At 34.5% G+C, this 27,874-nt stretch overlaps 1 protein-coding gene across 1 annotated transcript in view; it reads right to left on the minus strand.

Annotated features, from left to right (window-relative positions):
- Positions 1–27,874, minus strand: part of LOC142341475 (uncharacterized) — a 243,615-nt gene that overhangs the window by 213,124 nt on the left and 2,617 nt on the right. Inside the window, exons 2-11 of the mRNA XM_075392436.1 lie at positions 23,367–23,603; positions 22,801–23,004; positions 19,241–19,361; positions 14,508–14,640; positions 11,055–11,180; positions 10,585–10,780; positions 5,747–5,946; positions 5,460–5,560; positions 4,731–4,857; positions 3,900–4,082 (exon numbers count right to left, since the gene is read on the minus strand). Coding sequence (XP_075248551.1) covers positions 3,900–4,082; positions 4,731–4,857; positions 5,460–5,560; positions 5,747–5,946; positions 10,585–10,780; positions 11,055–11,180; positions 14,508–14,640; positions 19,241–19,361; positions 22,801–23,004; positions 23,367–23,603 — 1,628 coding nt within the window. The remainder of the gene's footprint in view (positions 1–3,899; positions 4,083–4,730; positions 4,858–5,459; positions 5,561–5,746; positions 5,947–10,584; positions 10,781–11,054; positions 11,181–14,507; positions 14,641–19,240; positions 19,362–22,800; positions 23,005–23,366; positions 23,604–27,874) is intronic.

The following is a 27,874-nucleotide window of genomic DNA, read 5'->3' on the forward strand; positions in this document are numbered from 1 at the left end:
AATGACAACAAATGGCAAAAAAATTGAAAAAAATTGCAAGCTTTGTCAAAAAACGCTAAAAATCGTCATGTTAAATGTTGAAAACCATCAGAACCTATGTAGTAACCTTTTCTCATACCCTAGAGTAGGTTCCTTGTCACCTAAGGTTAAAAAACTAAAAAAAACAAACAATTTCAAAAAACTGGAAAAAAATTGGGAAAATTAGTATAAGTTTACGTGTTTTTTTTGGAGTACCAAAACATCAAGCACTTAAAATGGTCATAAAAAGTATCTACGTCTTGCAAAAGACCTTTATCAACTCTAATCAACCTAAATTTTAGACTGGTCCAACACAAAATTCGAGAAATGACGAAAAAACACGAAGAGTTGCAACATTTTGGGCTCAAAAACTCCATTTTGAGGACGAAAAGTCAAATGAGTCAGTTGAAAAATTGGTTAAGCAGAAAATCGCATAAAAAAGACCAACAGGACTAATATAATTGCTACAGACTTCGTTTGAGAGCAATTAAACACAAAGATCACCTCTTAAAATCAATTGGGCAAAGAGATAAAACACAAGGAAGACATAAGTTAAATGGAGGCAAGTTCACAGAAAAACTCTCAAAAGCTACAGTTTAAACTAACGCTGTTTTCTCACTCAACTCAAATTCAGGTTGAGAAATCATTTTTATCCCAACAATTATTCGTTTTTCGCGCCCTTTACTTCATGAAAATGACCACCACTCTGTTTTGGCAGCTCCTAGACAACAAAATTTCATAAAATTGAGAGATGCTCTTGACAGTGTTCCATTACAATTTTTGAAATGTAAAAACCAAAAGAAGGCAAATAATAGCTCCCATTAAATAAAATCTATTTTAAGTGACTTGTTTTTAATGGGTACTGTAACCCAAACGTGAAAGCGAGAAGTGGAAAAATTGAGTCTGAATTTCTCTTTGATAAAACTAAGCTGCTTTCAACAAGCGATTAGTTTTCTTAAGAGTTTTTCTATGATTTCATTTTTGTGTGTCTCTCGCCAAAAGATATGGGTTATCTAAAATTGGTTTAAACCCCTTTCTTTGAGGGTTGGAACAAATGGGCGCATTATCGTCAAGACAAGCACCTCAAAAGCACCTCCGATGAAAAAAAATCATTTATTGTTGCCATTAGGTAACTCAAAAGGCAGTCAGACAAAAGAAACTGGATGTTGAATCTGTTTCTACGGTGGCTAACTAAAAAACAACACTGCTAATTTGTGAAATTTTGGCAATAAAATAGAGAAATATAGCAAACTGCTGACTGTCGCCCTCATTTTTCTCAGTCATTAAAAACCACCGTGTAAAAACTGCTATCTTATTTTATGCAAATGTGCACCTGTACTTTATGCATAGGTTTCGTGACACTCTTTAAATCCATTGAAACTTCTAGCGTTTACCGATAACCGCGCAAAGGGATTTCTGCAGAGTCACCTAATCTTGTTTAATTTATGAAAGTTAACTTCTGTCTATGTATATAAGAACTTCTGGTATTGCAACTTCTGGCACTGCAGACTTTCGGCATTTTACAACTTGCACGTGCGTTTCAAGTTTAATTATCCACAGGTCATAAATCATGTGATAATATCACTTGTTCTGCTATACAACCGCAGTAATGCTGTGACATCCAGCAGTGAAAACTGCATAATTAAGCAAGAGTTACTCTGACAAACGTCAAGAGTTGGTATGATCAGCAATAAAATCAGAAAACCTGAAGTTGCATTTAAGCTCAAAAAGCGGTCAAAAATTTGTTCGTGAAGCTGAATAGGAAAATCGAAGAAATTGTTCGTCAAGCATTGTCCATTCGAAGGTACTGTGCATAGCCAGGGTTCTTCGTACTTCCAAGATGTAAGCAAAATCAATTAAAAAACACCATTTCCTCTCTTTTCATTAAAAAGCAAGTTAAGGTTCAACATACCTGGCCGATTGTCAGAAAAATTTTGCCATTGTTTCCCATAAGCACGATTAGGATTGAGAGAACAGAAGAAATGAAAAGGCTCGATTGATTTACAAAAACATTTTTGAGGTTGCGAACTATTTTGATTTCATTTCCGCTGATAGATTTACTCCTCCTTCTCGCTGAGAGGATACAAGAGCTAATATCAAAACCAAAAGGCATTAGAGATGGTAATTAAGTCTTATAAGAACAATGTTCAAGTGGCGGGCATCTAAAATTGGGCATTAGGAAATTATCAATTCTAATTTTATTACGACACTGATCTGGTAAGTTTGAGCAATCGCTGTTTAGAAACACTTTGAGCAAAACGAGCAAGAAATGAAACTAGCCTAGAGAAAGAAAACAGATTTCATGCAAAATATCGAAAAAGCGGCAAATTGAGGTAGAGCGAAACAAACTTTGTAAAAAAAAACATAACCAAAAGAATTCGGGAAACGACAAGACGATGCGTTTCTGCCAAAATACAGTCTGGTCAAGGAACCGGCATCTGATAAAAACCACTCAAGAGAATTTTAACACTATTTGAAGACAATCCATAAAAATTGAAGCACTTGAATTTAAAAAGGAGAAAATAAAACCGTAACACTTAAAACTACATAGGCACAAGAAGCCAAGGATAGGTTTCTTCAAGCAAAGAAAAGCACAAAAATCTCAAAACAAAAGAAAGATCATGGAAGGCTAAGTAATTTGTCTAACATTTAAAAAAAATAGCCGAAAAATTGCTGGAAAATAGCCGCCGTTGACGAGCTTGTTGCACATCGGGAATGAAACAGAAAAAAGGAGATATATTGACTAATTTCTTTCTGTGTCAAAAAGTGTTCTCATTTGGCGTGCAGTTTCAGTTGGATTCTAAAACCATACTTAATTCAGCTTCTATACTGAAAGCTAATAAGCTTAATACCAACGTCAGCTAGTAAACACTATAATGAACTTTGATATCCTACTTCTCAATTACCTCTCTTTTGCTTTTGATCTTTTGACTTTGACAGTATTCACAACATTGCGTAATTGAATGTATGAAAGAATTAAAAATCCATTCAGTTGAAACAGAGAGTAAAGTAAGTCCGAAGTCAAACGTGAAAATTGTGACTTATGTAAAACCAAAAACGGGGTCCAAAGGTAAAGCGAATTTTAAAAAAGGAGAGCACCTAAGTAATAGCCGCCGAGAGGCTAACGGCGGCTGTTAAAAAATAAGAAAAACAGTTTAAAAAATTGCGATTTTTTAAATATTTCGCACCAAAAAAAAAATGTTTCATACCAACTTGGTGTCACTTGTTATCTAATCACCACTCAGGTAATAGGCCGCTTTTCAAGTCCCACTAAAAGCAGTTAAATAAACTAATGCACCAAAAATTGCCTAAAAGCAACAAAATAGCAGAAAAACATTCAGAGTAGCATAAAACGCATATTTAAAACTTCAAACCTCTATCAAAACAAACCGAAAAAAAATGAAAATGTCATAATCAAACCTGTCAACCAAAAACAATTTTGGAAAACTTTAAAAAAAAGCTGCATGTGAACAAAAAACTCGCTCGCCTAAAGAATTTTGCCTAACACGCCTCAATTTCTAGTTCTCTGATCAAACAGTGGTATAATAAAAAACCCTCTATTTTCACTCCACTCTTCAGTTTTGTTCAGCAGCCGAACAAATCCAATTTTTTTCACACATTCCTGCTTTAAAATTCGCCCAAATAAAATTGATTAAAAAGGCAGTTCACCAATACTCCTCTCCGGATAGTAAAAATAGGAGCGCAATAATAGCCTTCTGAGAAGATGAGGGAGGCTATTAATATTACATCTGCTGAGCCATTCATTTAGTAACTATAATGTACACGGAAGCCCAAATCCAAAGAGATCTTTAATTGCTAAGCAAAAAAGATCAATGTTTGCATTCTTTGGAAAGTTTTCCCGAATGCAGTAAAAGTCTCACCTTAAAAACAGAGTCAAATGAGTTCTCGTCTTTGCTGTAGTAAATTTGGTTGTCTCCAGGGTCCAATACCAGAACGTCTCCAGGGTATACTCTCGTCTGAACTGGGGCATCATAGGTACCTAGGTCCACGTAGAAAAGCCCGTAGCATCCACACATATTGGAACACGTCGCATCAAGAGTGACCTGTGCAATACTTATAACTTTATATCAGTCATACAGGAATTTAAATGCTTGGAAAAGAGAGGAGCTGAAATTCGAATTGAGAGATTGCATTTTTCTTTCATAATTTTGGCTCAAAGCACTACGCCAGCCTTTTGCAAAAACAATTTAGGCATGATCAAACAATTCCGTTCCACGATTTTCTTAGCTCATCTAAGCAAACATGAAACTTATACTCAATTATATTCAACTAGGAGTATAAGCAATTTTACTTTTAATGAAATATGACGTATTAATTTAAGTTGTGCGCAATTTTTGTTTCCGTTAATAGAGCAGTACTACAAACAAAATTCGTCATCAACAGTGAAGATTACGTCAGCAACCCAATATTCCTGTCTGATACGACAACGTTTCAATAAAAGTTTTAATTGTTGGATAGTTGACGTTATTTTCAGCACACTAGAATTACCAAAGGTGCAAGCACAACTGAAAAATTCTCTTTTGCAGGCAAAAATGAGCACGATTGAAATTCATTAATTTTTTCAATAAATGTTATCAAAGTCATTAATGTCTAATTGTTAAAACAAGTAGCTCTAAAATGAGAGTACTTTTAGAAAGCACAGCTTTCTAATTACTCTGAAACTAATATCATAATCAACGAGGTCGTCTTACATCCCAACTCTCCACCAATGTGTATGAGATGCCATTGGCCATGAATGAATCTGATCTGTTCGATCGGGCGCATTGGTCAGCTACACAGCCTCCACCCATCTGACAGTATGCACCTGTGTCACCACACCTGCAAGAATAGTTTCATGTTAATCCCTCAGCCTTTGGTGCTCGCCTAATATATTGATATCATTGATTATTGCATCTTTTGTATATCGCAAACTAAGTTATTTTAATGCCTAATTCGAAAAAAAAACTGAGCGAAAACAGAATATTTCAATCCCAATTAAGTATGTACAATTGAATTTTGACAATAGCCAATTTTGACCCACAAAAGCTATGATAAGAATTTTGAGACTATCAAATGAAAGCTCCTCAAACCATTTCCTCAAACTTTGTTTGATGAGCAATTTTTTCACACCTACTTCTTCTTGCTCTTTCACTGAAAAACTGGTATAAGAAAAAAAAACACTTTTTTTATCTCGACACTCCTTTAATTTGTTCAATAATTAAAAGAGTAATTATGTTCATATTCAGCATTATTTCCTGCTTTAAATGCCCTTTACAAGAAAACTGGTTTTTAAAATAAGCTTAAGCAATCTTACTCTTCGATTCGTAACAAAAGTAGGAGCGTATAACCGTTGAACAGCTGATGGGATTCACTTGTACAGCTACTATAAATACATCCCTTGAACACTGTTATAATGATCTGAATTAGAACTAGCATCAAACCTGTATGAGAAAGGAGGTAAACAGGGAGAAGTGTTAGGCGAACATGTCATTGTGTCGAAACACCATTGCTGACTAGCAGAAGTACACCCAGGTCTATACAGCTGAAAAAGTTCAAGAACTTCATAAAACAGAAAAACAGTTAAATAACCATTGTTCCCCTAACTGTTTCAGCTCCGAGCAAATCCGCCCCTTCATTTCTTCTGCATTAGTATTGTATAAGTATTCAGCGTATAACAGAAATCGATTCTAGGAAGGTTCCTTTATTTTTTTAATCTCATTTGAATTACCTTGAATGTTATAGTACTGCTGGATCCCACTTTCTTAACATAGTACTCCATTCCCTTGAAAATACCCTCGCAGGAGAACTCATAGAGTGGATCGAAGAGCAATTTATTGTCTGCGTCGTAAAAGTAGTCAACTTGGTCCAAATAGTCTGCACAGTTGATTTTCTGCATCACAGGTGAACCAGCCAAGCAGTGATGCGGGTCTGAAACAGTTCCAGTAGAAATAATAATTTTATCAGCAATTTTTTTCAAACTTTATAGAACTTTATGCCAGCCCAGTTTTTTTCTTCCCACACTTTATAACCTTTCTGGATGGAATTAACAGGATAACATATGAAATATCGGATGAAAGCTTTGCGCGTCAAGAACTTTACTACCAAGAGAAATTTTCCAGAAACTTACTTCTTCGAAAAAAGTGTTCAAATTCTGGCCAATTTGTCAAAAAAAAATTAATGACTTGAGGCAACTTATGGCTTTTCCTTTGGCCAACCAACCACTAAGTTGCCTTCTTAAAGCGGTCTACAGCTAGAATTCAAATACATCATTAAATGCAAAAAGCAAACTTTTGGCGGCATTTCAAGTCCGTTCAGATCTGAAAACAAAATATTTAAAAACTTAGTTCCTAATTCAGTCACCCCCAATGATTAGCCACTCTTTCCAGGGAAATTCAGAAGAATAAATATCTTTTTCCAACACTGTCACTTTTTCTAAAAAGCTTAAAAACCATTTTTCCGGGAAAAAAATCAGCCCATTTTAGCCAATTTGATCTTTACTAACTTTTTGTTTGTTTCAAGAATGTTTTCAGATCTTGAGAAACAAAAAGAAAAAAAGAAAATCAATTAAACTCGGGAATTTCGCATATCGAACATTAAAATATTACGACCTGTAATGTGTTTTATGCATAGCCTGGTCAAGAAGCAACAGCCAACTGAAATAAAAAGAATCTACTAGGGGTGCATTAAATACATTTCGCAAAATTCAGATTCCGAGAAAACTCAGAACAAATTTTTGAGATCCATTTTAAAAAATTTTGTAATAAAAACAACTCAAAATTAACTCCAATTAAAAGAAAAATGGATCTAAAAATGCAACACCAAAAGTGGCTCCAAAATGTACCCCAATGTCTTATATTTGAATCAGAAGATCAAGAGGTCGAAAATGTCCGCTTAAAAGTTCATATACTTGAGAAATACAAATTTGACCAAAAAAATCAAAATTTAAGTTAAACAACTGCTTGAAAATGACACACGTGGAAAAAAAACATTTCGCTAACTTAACAAAGAAAAATTTTCACACCTTTTCCTCTCTTTCACAAAATGTATGAACAAAACTACTCTATTTTTCTCTCGGCTTTTAACTTTTGATCAGTTGGTTGACCTAAACACTTGTGCGGCACTGCATTTTACATTCTGTTTCTGCGACAACAGATTTAAAAGTCAAAAAGATACACAACTAATACAATCCAAACGCTTAGCATTGTAAAAACGAAGATAGCAATAGCTATCCCTATCTCAGCTATCAACAAAACATTATTGGTTCCTATTCAAAAATATAGAGTCGCATCGGCTCATCAACACAGTTGGTCTAATGCAAAATTTTCTGCAATATTGATTCATCTATGGTGATGAGAGGCATTGTGTGTTTTTAAATTCAATTTTGGAACCACTTGGGCCAAACAGAGTAATGCGAGTTGTATTAACTATTAACTTTATTGGCCTCACTTATTAACTTTATATCTTTTTGTATTAACTATTAAATTTATTGGCCTCACAATCTCAGAATGCCTGAGGCCACATTCGACAGCTTTAGCTAAACTTTGTCCAAAATTTGGATATGTTTTTATTATAGTTGATTACTGGATAATTTGAAAAATTATTTTTAAACAACTTTATTGTTTCAAGTATTGTCCTTACCTATTCCCTCATTGTGATCAGTAATTTGTCTGACGATGAGGGAATTAAAAAACCTCATGTTTTAAGGTCAGGATTGTAAAAAACATAGCTGGCAAATCGCCAAAAAATAGCCGCCATAGCTTCATCGATCTGTAGTCTCAAAAAGAAGGTAAAAAACACAGACCAAAAAAAAAGAAACTTATTTTTTCATTAAAGGTTGAGATGTTAAATTTTGATTAAGAATCTGTATATTTTATTGCTGTTTTTATTAGCTGCTCTTAAATAACCTTCAATTAGAGTGACAAGCACTCATTTGACCTTATCTCTTTGATTTAAAGCAAAGAAAAGTCAATTTTGTAGTGAGGAAGTCATTTTTAAGAGTGAGGTAAGTCACGTGTGACCAAAAACTTACTTACGAGAATGAACAAAAAACTCGCTCCACAAAGAGTAAAAAATAACGTCACGCACGCAATTCAGTTGAAATTGCATGAACGAATGAACAAAAAGCAGATTTGCAGTGGTTGTGAAGTCATCTGGTCTTAACAAAAATCTTGACGACGAAATAAAAAAAACCAAGAGAAAAAAGAAATACTTCTGCGGAAAGATGAGATCTGACTGTATTAATTTCTCAAATTGGTTTTTCAAATCCAATTTCTTGTTTTTCTTGTAAAATTTTCACACACAAACAGTTAGATCAAAAACTATTTCAATTAAAAGCGGATTTTTCAAAATATTTTGCGTCAAACATATGAAGCTGCGCTACGTAGTTTTTAATGTAAAAATTAACTAAAAAACTTTTGGGTTTTCGAAATAAAATAGAGGTCTATTAACAGAAAAATCAATACCTGTTTCGAAGGTAATCCTTTTCTATGATTTTATTATTTCAATGTCCTTTGATTTTAATATCAAAATGGCCTTTGATTTCCAATGCTTGCTTTTCAGAGTCGAACTCTAAGCACTACGTTTAAATTGAAATACTAGTCAGGTAAAAATTTTGAATGTGCCTGTCTCTTGCTAGGCATTGCTTGGTTTGTTTCAGCGTGGATTTTGATATATACCCTGGCTCCTGTATACCATGAAAAAACATGAAAACCTTTAAATTCTGTTTTACTTTTCGACAAATTCGTAAGAATCTTTAACAATTATTAAAATTTCAAAGCTTTTTTACCGAGGAGCGATCAAGTGAAAAGTTTTATTTTTGTTTTCAATTTTTTCCCATGTTTTTGGTAGTAAATCTAAATAAGTTGTTTTCTATATAATTCTAAACAAGTTGTTCTCCAAACTGCTAAAAAGGAAGAGTAATGGCCACAGAATTCTAAAGGGCACTTGATTTGCTACCGTTGTGTTCAGAAATTGTCAATTCTCGAAGCAAAATTTTGCAAGAGGAAGAAAAAATGTCTGTCAAATTAAATATGATGAAATTATTTCATTGACAGATTACAGGCGTCAAAACTCCTGCAAATATCTGGGAATTTTGCTGAGAAAAGTTTAAAAGTTGTTTGCATGTATGTACATACAAAAACACCTCACGACACAGGCTCAACAAATTCTACCTTGCACAAAATGTTAATGAACTGTAATCAAGATCCATATCAAATTCCTATTTGAAAACATTTTTAAAAAAGTGCGGAAAAATTGCCCCATTTGTGGCTCAAAAAGGTCAAACAATGACTGATTCATCTCGAATTTATATTCGCTGAAGGCTCTTGCTGTCCACATCGTCTGAACAAACAATCTAATGGCAGACGAAACAAAACAACAAAAATTGATGAGTATCACCTCGGGTTGTTATCGCCGCATTCCCACAGGCCAATTTTTTGAAAAACTTGGGTTGGTCGATAAACAACCGTGTGTTCATGTCTTTAATCAACTCATGTTACGATGCCAAGAATTGCATAACTTACAATCTCTCGTATACTTTTTCCGCCACTCCTTTCCCATCACTGCTCTACAGCGAAAAAAGAGTAGTAGAGCAATTTTACCGTACGCTACTGTTCCAAACTTTCACGTAAAATTATGCAACATGTTATGAGAGTTTATTTTGAGCTTATCAAAAAATAAGCCACACTTTTTTCAAGAAACAAACTCTTCAAAAAACCATGGGTACCGATGTCACAACAACTGTTATGAAAGATTCGTTAATAGCGTATGTGTTAAATCATTTCTCCACCAAATGCCCGACAAACAAATAAAGAACAAGTAAAATCCAAATAAATTTAAGAAAATCTGTCCCAAAAAAACAGGATATTTAACAAGGCAGAAACTTGACCTACTTCAATCAGTTTTCTATAACAAAAACAACTCAAAACTACCTCGTATTAAAATCGATCCAAACGGATCCAAAAAAGCAGCTACAAAATTAGCTCGAAAGTTTACCCCAAATATTTGATTCAGATGATCAAAAACGTTCAAAATGTTTGCTAAACAGTTCATATAATTGAGAAATTCGAATTTGACAAAAAACATTATTATTAAAGCAGCTGCTCGAAAACGACACACGTGAAAACAAAATAACTTAACAATAATATTTTCACACCTTTTCCTCTCTTTCACAAAAAATATGAAAAAAACACTCTCTTTTTCTCTGCTTTTGACATTTGATCAGTTGGTTGACCTTAACACTTGCGCGGCACTGCATTTTACATCCTGTTTCAGTGAAAACAGATTTTAAGAAAACAGATTACTATGATTCCTCTTCAAGTCGTAAAAAGATACAGCACCAATACAACCCAAACGATTTGCATTGTAATGCTTTGCTATCCCTATCGCAGCTATTAATAAAACAGTATTGGTCCTTAAGAGAGTCATATCGAAAATTTGCTCATCGATTAATTCCAAGAAGAATATTACCACTATTTGAATTCCTATAGGAACACTGAATATGAGATCTGTAATAGAATTTTACTACTGCTATCTATTGGTTCAAACATGGTTGAAGTCAGTAGTCACCTTCTATCCTTGAGAAGTCGAACTCCTTCCTGTCCTTGTCCCCCCAGTATATCTTGGCCATGATGCCTGTGCCTAGGATGGATGTGACGGAGCAGTTGGCCTTCATTCCGTACCTGTACACCTCACTGCACTCTGCAATCACTCCCTCCTTCCTGATTGGCTCCCTCACCACCACACTCGTCGCATCTATTGCTGGCTTGAAATCATAACACCAATTCAAATATATATCCTGACTTCCATTTTTTGCTACTGAACTTGAATGAGATAATTTTTGGCGCTGGTTGATTATTCATTGCAGAACAAGACAAAGTTGCTGACGAGACAGCTCTTATGCTCTATTAAGAAAATCACGTAATGCAGAATATTTTTTTGCAAACGCATAAGGTTTTCAGTTTAGTATGATTCACATGACGCGATAATGAAGTAAAGAATTCAGTGAGAACAGCCTCATAAAAGAAAGTGTGACCTACATAGCGACTGTCGGCAACTCCGGTGACAATGAATGTTCCAGGATACGCATAGATCCATTCAATCCACGTGAACGGATGAGGAAAAGTCCGACCAGCTCCAGTCCCGAAATCAAACAGGTAATTCATCTAAAAACCCAAATTATTAGAAAAACAAAAGATTTATAATTTCGCTGATATAGTGTCTGAATAGTCACTGATATAGTTTTACTAGAACTAAACGGAGAAAAATAGCAGGCAGATTGCCAGAAAATAGCCGGAATAGCTTTGTAGATCTGCAGTCTCATAAAAAGTAAAAAAGACAGACCAAAAAAATTCGTCTTGAAGGCTGATATGTTATATTTTGATTAAACATCTGTACAAGTTTTTGCTGCCTCTATTAGCCGCTCTCATATAACTTTCAATTAGAGCGACACACACCCATTTGATCTTATCTATTTCGATTAAAGTAAATAAAAGTCCTTTCAAAGTGAGGAAGTCATTTTTGAGAGTGAGGTAAGTCAAGTGTGACCAAAAATTTAATCACGTTAATGAACAAAAAAACTCCCTCCAATAAGAGCAAAAAATGACGTCACACACGCACTTCAGTTGAAATTGTTTGAACGAATGAACAAAAAGCAGATTTGAAGTGGTTGTGACCTCATATGGTCGTAACAAAAAAATGACGACGAAATAAAAAACATAGCAGGACAAGTCCTGACGTACAATTCAGAGAACTTTCATTGACTAAACAAAAGACTAGAACCAGTAGGACTATGAGTGAACTGGGAAAACCATTAAGAAAAAATTCAGATAAAAAATTTAAAAAAAAACAGAAAATCAAAGTTAAAATGCAGCATGTGAACAAAAAACCACTAGCGAAAAAGTGAAATTTGGTTTAAACAAAAAAAACTAGGCCTAGAATGAACTATGAATGGATTGAGAAAACCATCAAGAAAAAATTTCGATCCAAAATATTGAAAAACAGTAAAAATCAAAGTGAAATAGCCGCATGTGAACAAAAAATCACTAGCGAGAAAGCGAATTTTTGTTCTAACAACGTTTTCTCACTCTACTTTAAAATTACAGTTAAAAGAGTTCACGCCGCAAAACCACTCGCTTTTTTGCTCCACTTCCTGATTCGGTGTAACCAAAATCACTACTCCAATTTGACTTCGAAAATCATGAAAATGTGTGAACAGATCTTAAAAAAGACAGCACCCCAATAAATTCAAATTCTTTGAATTGTAAAAACCAAGAGAAGGCCAATATTAGCCCCAGGTATCGCTGTGCGGCTATTAAAAAATGATCATAAGTGCGCGACAGATTTAAAACCAAAAGACGAGAAATTAAAACGAAAAAACGCGAGGAGTGTAAATTATTATAACAAAATATTTTAATAGAAATGGGAACACATTTTGAGAACCAGAAAGGTAGCATAATAATAGAAGGTCTGAAAAGGCTGTTTAAATGCTGAAAAAAATTGGAAATGCTGTTTGAACAACTATTTGACTTTTGTTACTCAAAAAATTGAAAAAACGTAACAAAATTTTGACAAAAAGAAAAACAGCAAAAACATATGAAAACAATGTGCAAAAACACTGAAAACAAAGCTCACACCGCCGCACTTGACTATAAACTTAACAAAACACTCTACTTTAAAGGTCATATCTCAAATCTACCATCATTTTAGCTCCCTATAACGCTCAGGCATGACTAACGTCTTAACTTCTAAATGATCTCTTATTAACATCAACGATCACGGAAATAGGTGAAAAAATCTAACACAAAAACAAACTCAATGACGTACGTCAGAAAAAAGAATTTCGATATTGTATTGACTATTGTAAACATAAAAGCTCTGAATGGTATAAAGAAAATTCCAAAACTTGCGACGCGCTAAATATTTTGTTGAAAATAGAGATTCATTAAAAACCATATCATCAAAAAATTATGCCAATAAAAAAAATAGAAATTGGATTCCAGTAACAACGAAGAACAAAAAATATGAAAAAAGTAATAAACCGTACAAAACTGACAGATCATATTCTATGAATTAGCACTGCAAAACAATAGATTTAGCCAGGGGGAGAATCAGAACTTCACAAGAATATTCGAAACCCTACAAGTTAAAATTTTGTTTTTTAAATGATTCACGTCTTAAACCGAGTCCATTTCTCCTTCATTTCTCTTTGTTGTAAATACTCACATAATTGCAACATTAAAATGTTCAATTTAGAGAAAAAAACAAAGAAATCTGCTTAGAATAGAACCTACCGACATAAAAACTACGGAAATAAACTGCTAAACAAAGCAGGCAAATTATCGTAGTGGCTACAAAGTAGACTTACGTCTAATAGTGTATAAATAGAAAAACATAAGGAACCCTAACTATTCACAAAACATAGCCAGCAGATTGCCGGAAAATATCCACCGTTGACGCGCTTGATGAGCATCGGTATTGAAACAGAAAAAGACAAAAAGAGATAGAAATTGATAGAATTCTTTTCCCAAGTTTCAAAAAGTGTTCTAATTCGGGTGCAATTTCAGTTAGTTCAAGAAAAACACTTAACTTAGCTTTTAAACTGAAAGCTATTAAGCTTAGCACTGACGTCAGCTATCAATCGCTCTAATGAGCTTTGATAACCTAATGCACTATAACCTGGATTTATCACTTTATCCCGCTTCTTTGATTTTGTTCTTTCGACTTTGACCGTATTACCTAAATGGCGTGTTTGAATTGCGTGAAAGAATATTAAATCCATTCAGTTGAAACAGTGAGTGAGATAAGTCAGAAGTCAAGCGTGAGAATCGTGACTTATGTGAAACAAAAAAGTGATCAAAAAGTAAAGCAAATAAAAAAGGAGATAAACTCCAGCAAATCTATCGATTTCGAAAAAGTAAAAGTTGAGTCCCTAGCTAATCAAGAAAAAAACAAAGAATCCGTATTTGGAAATATGTCTAAACTGTCTTATTTAGCAAACTAGTGATGTTCTCACTCAGATTTAGGAGAACCCAATCTAAACGCATTGGTTAAACAAGTAAACGAACTCCAATAGACGATAGCAATAGTTTAGGGTACATATAGAGAAAGGGAGAGAGAGAGAGAGCACCGTAATTGCAACAGAACAAAAGAAACAACCCTACATTACATATTGAAGTCTCAGAAGCAGCAACAAAGCATTTTACCCAATAGCTGAAATAACAAGCTGCTTAGGGAAAGCCCCAGGTGAGGAAATTTTTGCTGGATTATCAAAAAAATTCAACTTTTTTGCTCTGCTTTAAAAAACTATATGAACAAAACAACTACTTTCTCTTCTCTCCAGTCTGATTTTGTACATAATATCAATTTACTAAAACTTATTGTACTCCATCTACTTGTTGTTTCCAGGTTTGCTCCATTGATTAGTCTTTTTTAAGTCTAATAAACAAGCGCAACGAATACATTACATTAATATGATTAAAGCTACAGCATACCCATTGTTTACAGAATCCAACGGGAGGAGCATAGTCCAAGACGGCCCTCACCACCACATTAGTCTCAAGGCTCTTTTCTAACTCAACAAACCATGCAGAGGAAATGCCCTTCTGTGTCGTGTAGATGCTCGAGCTGAAAAACTGGTGGTGCGGTCAACTGGTACACGACCTTCTTCCGGTGCGTTTGTGGTTTGCAAACCCGCTTATTCAGTACCCGAAATAGATGCTCAGTGAATGACTCAGTAACGGCTACAAATTAACAATTGAGCTATGTGGAAGCCCAATTCTGTCAGATTTTTAGTTTCAGTGAAAATTGAGATAAAATTGCACTGAACTTCTTTGCTCCTTTTTCGAGTTAATTAGTCGTTACCAATTGCCAATATTTGATGTTACACACACAAAAAACATAACAATGAGAAACAGCTTAGAATAAACCTTATTCGACTCCCCGAAGCCAATCAGAGACAATGCAGAGCAAATGAAAATAGCTGGATATATCGGGAACGGGCCGCTGGTTTGTTTGTATTTAGTCCCCTGTAAGAACGGTTGTCCCAGTAACATCGTTTTTTTTTATTTTGAGACACTTAAACTCTTAAAAAAAACTCAGAACTGTCAAGGTCTGCAACATCACTTTTGACATTAGATGGATTCGCTAACAAATTTTTCAGAATAGTTTAAAAAGCAGATATTCATCAAAAAAATTTCTGTCACATGCTAATCTCTTTCCCCCTCATGCTCAGGCGATAGATTCTAAATTGAACCGCAAAATAATCCCCTACAATCTCAATATAATTCAGATAATTCAGTTCTTAAATAATTAGTTTCTAGACAATACTTGGTTATTAATCCCAACTAAGACCATATCTCTAATTTGTTTAAGATTATCAATTACAACCGGATGACAACTTAACGGTTGTACATAGTATGTACCTAAAGTGTTTGAAGATTTACCTTTTAAGTTTCTTAATGATTAACTTTTAGAACTGGTAAATGGCGTAAGAACTAAAGGACTTTATGAAGTAATACTGATAAAGCAGGTGCCAAAATTATTATAATTATCATTATTACTATTATAGATTTAGGCACCATTTAAGTACACAAAAGTGCTTCAATAAAAAATTCAGAAAAAAATGAGTTTTCAGTTTCTTTCTATAAAAAAGCTAATCGGGCATTAGGTTGAATTTAAATGGCAGTCTGTTCCATTCATGCGTAATTTCATGGCTGAAAGACCTTCATCCAAAGTTAGTCTTAACGACAGAAAATTGATGGTTGTATATACTGGCATCTTGTAACTTTATCATTGCGAGACACAAGAGAGCTAAGATACCATGGAAATCGTTGAGGATGATGAATTAGGCTATGGCCAAAAAGTGCAATTTTGAAAAACCGACATTTCTGCACATGCAACTAGTGTAGCTGCTTGATGAATCTGGAAGTTGGTGTTCCGTGTGGCAGTCGAAATATCACCTTGAATGCACAATTCATTATCAGTTGAAACTTCCCATAAGTGCAGCAGGTAATCCGAAATAAAGTTAGTTGCGGTAGTCCAGCGGCGAAATAATCATAACTCTCACCAACTCTATTAGGACATCCCTATGAACTGTATCTCTAATAGGATCGTCCGCAGCATATAGTAGCAGGGAGAAATATTTAAACTGATTTGCTTTGAAAAGTTCGTCATCCAAAACGAAGCAAAGAAATTTTACATGATTCAAAAATTTGGAATCCATAGGGAGTTTCAGATCGGCGTTGAAAGAATTCTTTTCCACTTCTTTTGAAATTTGTATTATTTGTATTCAATTTCAGTTTGGCGTAACAAAATCATATAGGTAAGGTGCTTATAATCAAATCAAACTTCTCCGGAGTAACCGATTCATCATAGACAAGGTAAATAATAGTATCATCCGCATAGAAACGATATTTTTTGCAGCTCTTTACATATGAGTTCCAACGACAGTAAAAAATACGAGAAAAGCAGCGGGTCTAAAAGCGATACTTGTGGTACCCCCGTTTTAATTTCTTGCTCCGAATACAACACATCTTTTACGAAAACTTTCTGTGATCGACCAGTGAGATAGCTTTTTAGAGAACAGAGAAAGGAACCAGGAAAACCACGGCTAGTAATCAAGAACTGGTAGAATTATATTACGATCCAATATATCAAAGCCTGTTGGTAGATCGAGTCCAATGTAAAAATTGCTCTTCTTTAGCTCTAATTTAAGTAAAATGTCGTTGATAAATTTTAGAGGAGCACTTTTGGTTGAGTAAAAACTTTAGGCACTTTGAAAAGCAACGAAGAAGGCATTGCTTTCAACTAATCGGTAGGTTGAACAAAAGCTGATCGTTCTGATAACTTTGATGTCTAACTGAGATTTGATACAGGTCGATAGTTTGCAAAATCCGTAGGATCAAGATAAACGCTTTTATTTTAAGGTTAAACAATTGTTAGTTTTAGACTTCAGGAAAATACCCCTTTTCCAAAAAAAATTGATGAAGTTCAATACTACAGAAAACAAATTATTAGGAAAATATTTTAAAATCCGTGTCGCAATCTTGTCCAGCGTTGATGTACTATTGGTTGAAGCAGTAAGCAGCTTCCTCGGATCGCTCAAGGTTAAGAGCGAAGGCGCATAACTGTTAATATGTCAGCCAAGGATCTTTGGACAATCGACTGCCTCAAATGATGCAATGTTCCCAAATTGTGAAATAAAAAAAATATTGATATCTCTAGCAAGAACTAACTGATTTTCACAATTTGGTTGCATCTGCTCCTCTTTAACAAGTAAGCTTTTCAATAACGTATATTACTGACGTGTGCAACTCCCATACAAGGCATTGTTAAAACGCTTTTTTAATACAAAGCTTTTTTCCCAAAACATTATGAAAATAAATTTTGGTATTCAAACCAAATTCTGATTTCAAATCACGGCTTCCAGTCTTTCGGTATAATCGCTCGCATTTCCTTTTCCTCCTCTTCATCATAAAAAAATTGCATTTATGTTCAAGAAGGTTTTACCCTAAAGCGGTAAGTGATCATTTAAAATATTTTCCTCTGCAGCCAGATAGGCCAATCCAGGCTTAATAAACTTCCGAAATTTGCTCTATGCTGAAACAACTTAACAGCGAATTAAGATAAAAGTCAGGCCTAAACCATTTCCAGTTCCGGTTAAAAAAATATTGCTTGCAATTGCTATGTCTCCAATTACTTATCGAAAACCAAATTAGTGAAGGATTATATTGAGTCAGAAAATGTTAGATTGTACATAAACACGAATTTCGCCGGACGATATAACAAGATCCGGAAGGGCACCGGATTTGTGAGATTGGCTCTTAACGTTCCGGATAAGCACAAATTCTCCCATAAAACGAATTCAGAGCCGGGGAGCATCATTGTAGACATTCAATGAAATGTTGAAGTCGCATAAGAGAAGAATTCCATCAAAACGCAACTTTTTATCTTCCAGAAAGCTGGTAAGACTATCAACAAACAACTTGTCACTTCCTCAAGGCACGCTGTACACAGTGATTAGGAAAAAATGGTAGCCTGAATTTTCATTGTGGCGCAGCAGCATCCCAAGAGCACTGACTATTGACTTTTAAAATTCTCTAACTGAATATCTGAACTGTATAATAAACAAATTCCTCTGCCTCTTTTGCTGAGCCGTGGTGCACTGTGAAACTTAAAAACAGAAGGGCAACATTGGTGCATTATCATCCCTGTTATCTGTAATCTAAGATTCGACACATTCCAATATCTATCTCAGTGATTTGTAATAAAGCATTCAGTTCCTTTGTCTTGTTTCTCACAGAGCGTACATTATGCAAAAAGCAGTTCAACAATCGCTTTCCATTGTTGTCAGAAGTGCTAAAATGTAGTCATCTTTTTTAGACGCTTTTCAGCCACTCACGAGCTGTCTCTTTCAGATAGAATCTTCATACGTTAACATTATCAGGCCAAAATTCCGGTGATTCGATTTTTTCATCTTCAAATTTAAAAACACATTGAAATGACTTAAGCTTTGATTACGCTCGTGAAATTTGACGAATATGAAGAAGTTCAGTGCCTTTCTGTGACAGAGATATGTTGGCTAAGTCGTCCGACATATATATGAAGGTGCTTAGGATGTATTTTCACACCCGATATTACCGAAAATTCGTTGGTATATGTATTCAAACAAAACTAAGAAGCCTGCAAATTGAATATGGGGCCTGAATTAGAGATAAACAAAGACCTACTTAAGTCCTAGAGGTACAGATCTACGAAAAACCGAAGAACAGACCCGGGAGAACCACCCTGGGATTCATTTGACGGAAATTTTCATTATGACGCGAATAACTGAGGGTGGAGTGACTGTGCGAAATAACAACGGAAAAAAATGAACAACAATTCTAAGTAATAAAATGGTACTTAGCAGGCTACAACTAGTGCGTAAGTAAGTAAAAAATTGAAACGGAATCAGTCAGGAATCACGGTAGCCCACGAAGGAAGTTTTCTTAAGATGAAGTTTTCAAATTTTTGAATCACTTTAAACTACTTTTCATTTTCTTAATTTTCATCGAAGCTAAGCTATCAACAAGAATACATATTTTAAAAAACGTGAGCGATAACATTATCGACGTCTCTCATTTTTATTATCCTTTAAAACAGTGGACGACATAGCAAGAGAATATCACCGAACAATGCTAGAGGAATATCGAGCCTTATAGAGATATCGGGTCCAAATAAAACATACTAGCTCTCGGTAATGTACTGTCCGTCTATCTCTCTAAACCCACCACACATCTTGTCGCCTGGGTCCTCTTCGCTGCACTCGGAATCACACATTTCTTCATCAGCTTGCTCAGAAACAGGAGCTGAACAAAGTTAAAAATATTAATTTAGGACATTCAAAGTTGAACTATAGATATAAGCTAAAGAGTTGCACCTGTTGTTTTTTTAAATACTGTATTGAAATGGGTGTAACTCCAGAAAATTGCAAAGAAGTTCAAAACAGGTTTTAAAAAAATTTTTGACTATGAGCGTAAAAACAAAAACAAATTTGCAGTTGCTAATAGCAAAAATGTTTTCCAAGCTCTTTAGGGCTTTCGCTTGCCAACGATAGACCCCTTAGTTTAACAACACAAAATCGAAACGTTGAAAATATTGCAAACACTTGAGTCTGTGATGTTGGAAACTAGCCGCGAAAAAGGTTGCTGGAAAAGTTGGTAAGCAAACAAATCGAAATTCTGATTTCAAAATTTCAAACGAAACAAAAACATAGCCGGCAGATTGCCGGAATAGCTGCGAAAGAATAGACCTGCGTGCCATATAATAGAGATAGAAACAGATACAGATCTAAATTGAAAAAAAATCGACGCCGCTCAAAAAACTAAGTAAAAAACATTCAGCGATAAATTAATAAAGCTTGTTAAAATTCATTCCGCAGAAGCCTCTTATTAGGGACCTTAACTGCACAAATGAGTTCCTTTGACCTTAAACAAATTCAAACTAAACTTAAGTTTTAAAGTGCAAAAGTCATTTTATTGAGTGAGGTAAGTCACGTATGATCAAAATCTAATCACGCAAATAACCTAAAAACTTTTGCTAAAGCGAGTAAGAAATGACGTCACGCGCGCAAATGCCGTTAGTGAGAGGAAGAAGTCATTCAGAAAATCTGACTTTTTCAGCTTTGCTGTGTGAACAAATGTAAAACGAAAAAAGAGCGTCAGACGACGAAACAAAAAAAAACCAAGAGCACCGCAATATAGCTTCGCTCAGCTTACAGCTTCGCCGCTATAAAAAACAACTTCCTTCAATCAATATACCCTACTGATTGTCTTGTTTGGTTGACTTCTAAATTTGAATTAGAGTTTGCATTCTCAAATCAGATTTAATAAGAGAGCAGATAAGTCATATATGATCAAAAAAATTTCAAGCATAGCTGGCAGATTGCCAGAAAATAGCCGCAATAGATTCGTAGATCGGCAGTCTAAAAAACAGTAAAGACAGACCAAAAAAATTCGTCTTTTCATTGAAGGCTGATCTGTTATATTTTGATTTAAAATCTGTATAAGTTATTGCTGCCTCTATTAGCTGATCTCAAACAACCTTCATTTAGAGTGACACACACCCATTTGACCTTATCTCTTTGAATTAAAGTAAATAAAAGTCAATTTCAAAGTGAGGAAGTCATTTTGAGAGTGAGGTAAGTCAAGTGTGACCAAAAACTTAATCTTGTGCATGAACAAAAAAACTCGCTCCACTAAGATCGAAAAATGACGTCTCACATGCAATTCAGTTGAAATTGCATGAACGAATGAACAAAAAGTGGCTGTGACGTCATATGGTCGTAACAAAAATCATGACGACGAAATAAAAAAACATAGCAGGACAAGTCCTGAAGTACAATTCAAAGAATTTTCATTGACTAAACAGAAAATTAGACCAAGAATGGACTATTAATGGATTGGAAAAACCATTTAGAAAAAAATTCGATCCAAAAAATCGAAAAAACAGTAAAAATCAAAGTGAAATTGCCGCATGTGAACAAAAAACCACTAGCGAGAAAGCAAATTTTTGTTCAAACATCGTTTTCTCACTCTACTTTAAATTTGGAGCAAAAAAATTTCACGCCGCAAAACCACTCGCTTTTTCGCTCCACTTCCTGTTTCGGCGTGACCAAAATCACTACTCCAATTTGACTTCAAAAATCATGAAAATGTGTGAACAGATCTTAAAAAAAAGATAGCGCCCCAATACAATTGAAATTCTTTGAATTGTAAAAAAAAACCAAGAGAAGGCCAATAATAGCCCCAGCTATCGCTGTGCGGCTATAAATTAATTGACCTATGAACTTAGCAACAAATGACGTCGCGCACAAATGAAGCGGCTCAGTTGCAAAAGTAGTCAAAAACCCGATTCTTAACTTCTCAGCGAGTGATCAAATGGTCATAACAAATAGGTCAGACGACGATTTTTTGACGTGGAAGTCATTAAAACACGTGCTTATATGTTGAATTACACTATTTAACGTCATAAAGCACATTGATTCCTTTAATGCATATACTATGGGATGGAAATACCAAAGACGGAAAAAATTGAAGTAATAATGTAAACGAAGTAAAAATTCACTGCAGTGAATTTCTGCAGTGGATGGAGTGGATGGAATGACCACTGCAGTGGATGGAATGACCAAAGACGGAAAAAATTGAAGTAATAATGTAAACGAAGTAAAAATTCACTGCAGTTGTTTGCAAGTAAATGGAGTTAAAGCATGAAAACTATTAGCTGCAAAAAAAAACATTAAATGGATCTCATTTTGTTACAAAAAAGTCAATGAAATCCATCATTAAAGAAATTAAGTGAAACGACATCAACAAAAAGAGTCAAACAAAAGCAAACACTAATATTTTACTCGAAAAGATTGTCAAAGACTGAGTAAAAAAGATTAGCTGAGTGCATTGACCAGGTTCACATTTTTCTTATTAAAATCTCAATGTGACCTGTCATTTCTGAGACTATTCCGAGACAACAAAAAGAACAAATAAAAAAATCAATGCTACTTCAAACGTTTGATGAAAATAATAAATTGTCAGACCTACGAAAAACCTTTAATTATTAACGGAAAATATGGAATAGGTAGGTTCATTAGTACTTTATTAGAAAATCAATGGCACCTGTCATTAAAAAATCATTAACCCCCCCCCCCCCCAATGACGGACCAGAAACGTAATTTAAGACCATTGGAACAACAGTATCTCCTTTAAAAGAATTCGGGAAAAATCAAGAGCGAAAGAAGTCAGAATACTGCACGCGGAAAAAACTTCTAAATACTAATTTCTCTCTCCACTTTAACAGATTATAAAAACTCACGCTTAAAAACTTCTCACCTATTCAATCCCTTTACTACTCCAGAATGACTAAAATCACAACTCTAACTTGACCTCTCATTGAGAAAAAGTCGAGCAAAATGTGGAGATCTTTTTTAAAAAATCAGCACCCAGTACATTCAAATACACGTGGATTGTAAAAAGACACGAAGAGGCAAATTATAGACCCGATATCGCTTCGGCTCTATATACATATCCAGAAATTGACTTCCATCAACTTTCGGCATTTCTAACTTGCAAATTGAGCGTATTAATCAAGGTTTGGCGACTCTGCATAAGTCATTTCAAAATTCTGGTAGAATATCAAAATATCTTGAATCCCAACGCTATTCTCGATGAACGCCAGAAATTCTCAGAGACCCCTTGCAAAGTCATGACTTTGCAAGGGGTCTTCAAGCCCTTTTGTGCAAATATTTTTTGTTACGTTTGGAGGTGGAGCAGAAACAAATGTCTCCCTCTTGCAACACCGCGTATAACTCATTCTGATTTGAGCAGGCTTCTCTGCAGCTGTATGTGTTCAGCAGAGACGACTTGTAGTCTCCTGCAGCTGTCGTGATCAGTCTGTTCGTCTTGTCCACTTTGAAACATCCAGCATACATCCCGAAGATAGGCGCAGCTGAACTTTCGTCTGAACAACAATGAACTAGTCTTACAAATGTTCCCATCACATTAAACATTACAAATGTTTTGATGCCATAGTTCTCTATCTCCATAAAACCACAAAAACTATTTGAATTCAGTGTTCCTGATTTTGTTCCAGTTTTTGACCACCTCGATTAATTCTTGTTGATTGCTTTTGACTAAATAATGTTGTACAAAATCACGCAGCTGGATGTTCTAGATTTAGCGTTGAATCAGCTGCTACTGATATCGAGATAGTTTTTGCTACCGCGATCCGACCAATTTTATGAGACTCTTGAAGATCAAAAAGATCAATGATACTCTAGTTAACCAAGAACAACGTCTTTTGTCTTAAGATACGAAACTTACTCTTGCAAGGTTCCTGTGGGTTCCCGTAGTACCCGTCTTTGCAAACGCAGTTTTTAAATCCAGGGCTATCGGGTGGTCCGACTGCAATGCACACAAGGTCATCCCGAGTATCGCTACAGTCCTCGTCAGTTGTGCAGGCGTCGTGGGTTGCGTTGCAAGCTGGAACGGGTACACTCTGAGGACTAGGGGTGGTAGCTCCCCAAGTTGTGCCAGAATAACCAGTCAGCAGAAGTACGGCTAAAGGCCAAAATGTTATTCGCACACTTTATTCAACTATAAACGACTGCAGTCGGACAAACTTTTCTCAAAGTGCAACTTTTAGGGTTTCGGAAAAAACCCACTTAATTTTAGATAGGAAACAAGGCGGCTCGGTAATGTGCAATGGCACATAAGGTTCCGACCCCGCCCATCCACAATTTTGGCATAATTGTCTACCAAATTAGGAACAGATAGAAAAACCCAAAAATTATTTTTTGCGAACCCCAAAAAAGCCCGTCTTTTTCAAAAAATTCTGTATGAACGATAAGATAACCTCCAAAACAAATAACTCAGTGGAGTAAAAATTGATGCATTAGATTGCTGTAATATGTCAATATTAAGAAAGCGAGTCAAAACGAACAGCAAAATCAAACAACAACAACAACAAACATTAATTAAATTTATGTCCCTCTTAAAAACTAAATTTAATAACAAAGTCAACATACCGTCAGATAAACCTGAAACTAAACAAAAATAACTTATAAATCACCAGAAAACATATGCGACCAGTCCATAAAAAGGTTTGGTAACAATTATACAAAAAAAGAACAAAACAGAAAAGTAAAAAAAATTAACTTATTTTTTTGAAACAATCAACTTCAAAGTAATAAATACCATTAGGAATAAATTAATATTACCACAAATTTGCGATTACCACTGCTTCTATAGAAGGGCATTAGGACCTGACCTTAATCATTTTTTTAGAGCGGCTAAAAAGAACAACAAAGAACAAACAAAATTTCAATTGAAACTTGCCAGAAAACGCTGTCAAAACCGTCAAGCCAAATTTTGGCACTCAAAATATATTTGATTGCGCCTTCTTCAAACAGCTATAATGTACTACGTGGCCATTCATTAGTAAGACTAGGTAACAAGTAGACAAAAAAGCGAAGTGCTAAAGTATGTAATACTTTTAATTTTTTTTTCGAAACAAAATTACATTCAATGTCATGAAAGGCATTAATTTTAAAAAGAGCTATTTAAATATCGTCGTTTTTTCATAAAAAGGAAACCCTCGAGACCTGTAATTATCCAGAAAATTTCTTGCATCTACAAAAAGAACGTCAAATATGACAAAAATCAACTAATTTAATTTTTTTTGCGAAAAAGCGGTGTCGAAGCCAGTAAGGTCATAACAAAATCTTTAAGAAAAAGATTTTGGGACACCAATCCCTTTTATTCCCTTGACACCCATAATGTCATAATTGACCTGTAATCAACTAACGAGATTAGGTAACAAAAAGAAACATAAAAAGAACAAAATTGCGAAGTTAAAAAAGTTTTTTTTTAATTTTGGAAAACGATGGGTTTGAAAGTCATAAAAGCCATCAGCCATCTGCTAATATCAGAATATCGGTTTTTCTATTCCTACATGAAAAGCCAATGAAAGCTATCACTATACAGGAATTTTCATACGACCGAAACGACAAAGTATAAATGACAGTTAAGACAAAATTAAAAAATTCAATTGATTTCTTCAAGAAAGAGGCGTCGAGGCCATTAAAACGATGATTTATATCTTTCAGGATTTTAATATGTTCAATTGTGCTTTAATTTGAATGCTAATAAGGTAACATGAGAACTGTCAATAATGTGATAATGTGACAAAATTAGAAAACGTGAAAAACTGGCAAATATCAAAACAAACAAAAATCTAAAATCTTGTAGTATCAAAGCCAGAAAACAATAATTTCAGGCTTACAACTGCAACCGAGAATAAATGTTAACTCAGTAGAAAGAAGAAGCAGTCTTTTTTTGCTGACACTAAGCTGGAAGTAGAACAAATTAAGAAAAAAATAGAGGAAAAGTTAATTAAGCCCTTATTTATTGAAAAGTCAATTAATTTTAAAAAAGAAACGACCATAAACTTTCAATTAAAAAACTAAATGCATTAGCCTGGAGCTGTTTAGCAAGCGAATTGGTTGGACCTATCACTCCTGAGCTTTGATTTGATATGTTCTGTTCTTTATTATTAAAAAAAAGTCTTTTTTTCAAAAAAAAAGACCGACTGATTACAACCCGATTTTTTTTTGGATTGTAACAGTCCAAGAATGGCCCAAAACTACCCCTGTTAATACTTATTGTCCGTTAAGAACAATTGATTTTTCGAATGTTGTAGATATAGATAATTTCTGAGTTGAAACTCAAAAAAAAATTTTGCATTTTTGATAATCAACGAGTAAAGTTAGCAAAAAACGGCAAAGTTTTAACTACAAGGCACTCTCTGCGGACTCTGAAGTAGAAATAGCCCCCCTCTGAGTCTACAAAGATTGTATGAGTGTTGTTTGGGGGTGTACTGTAGGCAAATTTAATCAAAGTGGACTAAAGTAGCTTATTTCGTGCTGTTGTTGATGAAAAAGGCTAAATTTTGAAATGTTTATCCAGATTTTTCGACCAAAAATTAAATCAAAACAATCAAAAATGCTTGTTCGTCTTCAAAAATAAAATCAACGACACTATTCTTAAAAGATATAACAAATTTTAGTAAAATTGACGAAAATTTAGGCAAAAATTCCGGAAAATGTGAATGAAAACAACGTGAATTCACTCTTCTTTTCTCAGAAGTTTAAGCCTCGATAACTCCCTGTAGAAAACGAAAATTAAAAAAATCTTTTTAATTCCATATTCTACGCTGGACGAGCTTTCTAATGATACCAGTCTCAACTCTCTACGATGAATATATCGAGCGGCGAAAATTCACGGAACAAAAAAAACCCAGTTGAGTATATAGTTCCTCCCCCCTCAAGAGGGTCGGAACAATAAACCCCACGGAAATAAACCCCCCTTTGACTTTTACCGAGCTGCGCATTTATCGCCTTTTGCCATGCCCTAGCGGCCCGTGAGACTTGATATGAAACTATCACAACCGAACAAATTATCATGACCAAAATTAAAATGGGGTTTAAAATTTAAAACGGTTTTCGTCCGTGGGGGTATATTTCCTAGACCCCAGCTTTTACTATTCGAATGAGCCAACCAAGGTAGAAAAGACCGTTTTTTTGCTAATAGGGGATGCAACACGGCAATCTAACCCAATCGAAACTAATAACAACGGGTATCGAAAAGGTTACCGAGTGGAGTAAAAATTGATGCATTAGATTGCTGTAATATGTCAATATTAAGAAAGCGAGTCAAAACGAACAGCAAAATCAAACAACAACAACAACAAACATTAATTAAATTTATGTCCCTCTTAAAAACTAAATTTAATAACAAAGTCAACATACCGTCAGAAAAACCTGAAACTAAACAAAAATAACTTATAAATCACCAGAAAACATATGCGACCAGTCCATAAAAAGGTTTGGTAACAATTATACAAAAAAGAACAAAAACAGAAAAGTAAAAAAAATTAACTTATTTTTTTGAAACAATCAACTTCAAAGTAATAAAAACCATTAGGAATAAATTAATATTACCACAAATTTGCGATTACCACTGCTTCTATAGAAGGGCATTAGGACCTGACCTTAATCATTTTTTAGAGCGGCTAAAAAGAACAACAAAGAACAAACAAAATTTCAATTGAAACTTGCCAGAAAACGCTGTCAAAACCGTCAAGCCAAATTTTGGCACTCAAAATATATTTGATTGCGCCTTCTTCAAACAGCTAAAATGTAGTACGTGGCCATTCATTAGTAAGACTAGGTAACAAGTAGACAAAAAAGCGAAGTGCTAAAGTATGTAATACTTTTAATTTTTTTTTCGAAACAAAATTACATTCAATGTCATGAAAGGCATTAATTTTAAAAAGAGCTATTTAAATATCGTCGTTTTTTCTTGAAAAGGAAACCCTCGAGACCTGTAATTATCCAGAATATTTCTTGCATCTACAAAAAGAACGTCAAATATGACAAAAATCAAACTAATTTAATTTTTTTTGTGAAAAAGCGGTGTCGAAGCCAGTAAGGTCATAACAAAATCTTTAAGAAGATTTTGGGACACCAATCCCTTTTTTTCCCTTGAAACCCATAATGTCATATTTGACCTGTAATCAACTAACGAGATTAGGTAACAAAAAGAAACATAAAAAGAACAAAATTGCGAAGTTAAAAAAGTTTTTTTTTTAATTTTGGAAAACGATGGGTTTGAAAGTCATAAAAGCCATCAGCTATCTGCTAATATCAGAATATCGGTTTTTCTATTCCGCCATGAAAAGCCAATGAAAGCTATCACTATACAGGAAATTTCATACGACCGAAACGACAAAGTATAAATGACAGTTAAGACAAAATTAAAAAATTCAATTG

This window comes from Convolutriloba macropyga, chromosome 6 (genome assembly GCF_964194025.1).
Source record: "Convolutriloba macropyga chromosome 6, txConMacr16.3, whole genome shotgun sequence".
Taxonomy (NCBI): Eukaryota; Metazoa; Xenacoelomorpha; order Acoela; family Convolutidae; genus Convolutriloba; species Convolutriloba macropyga.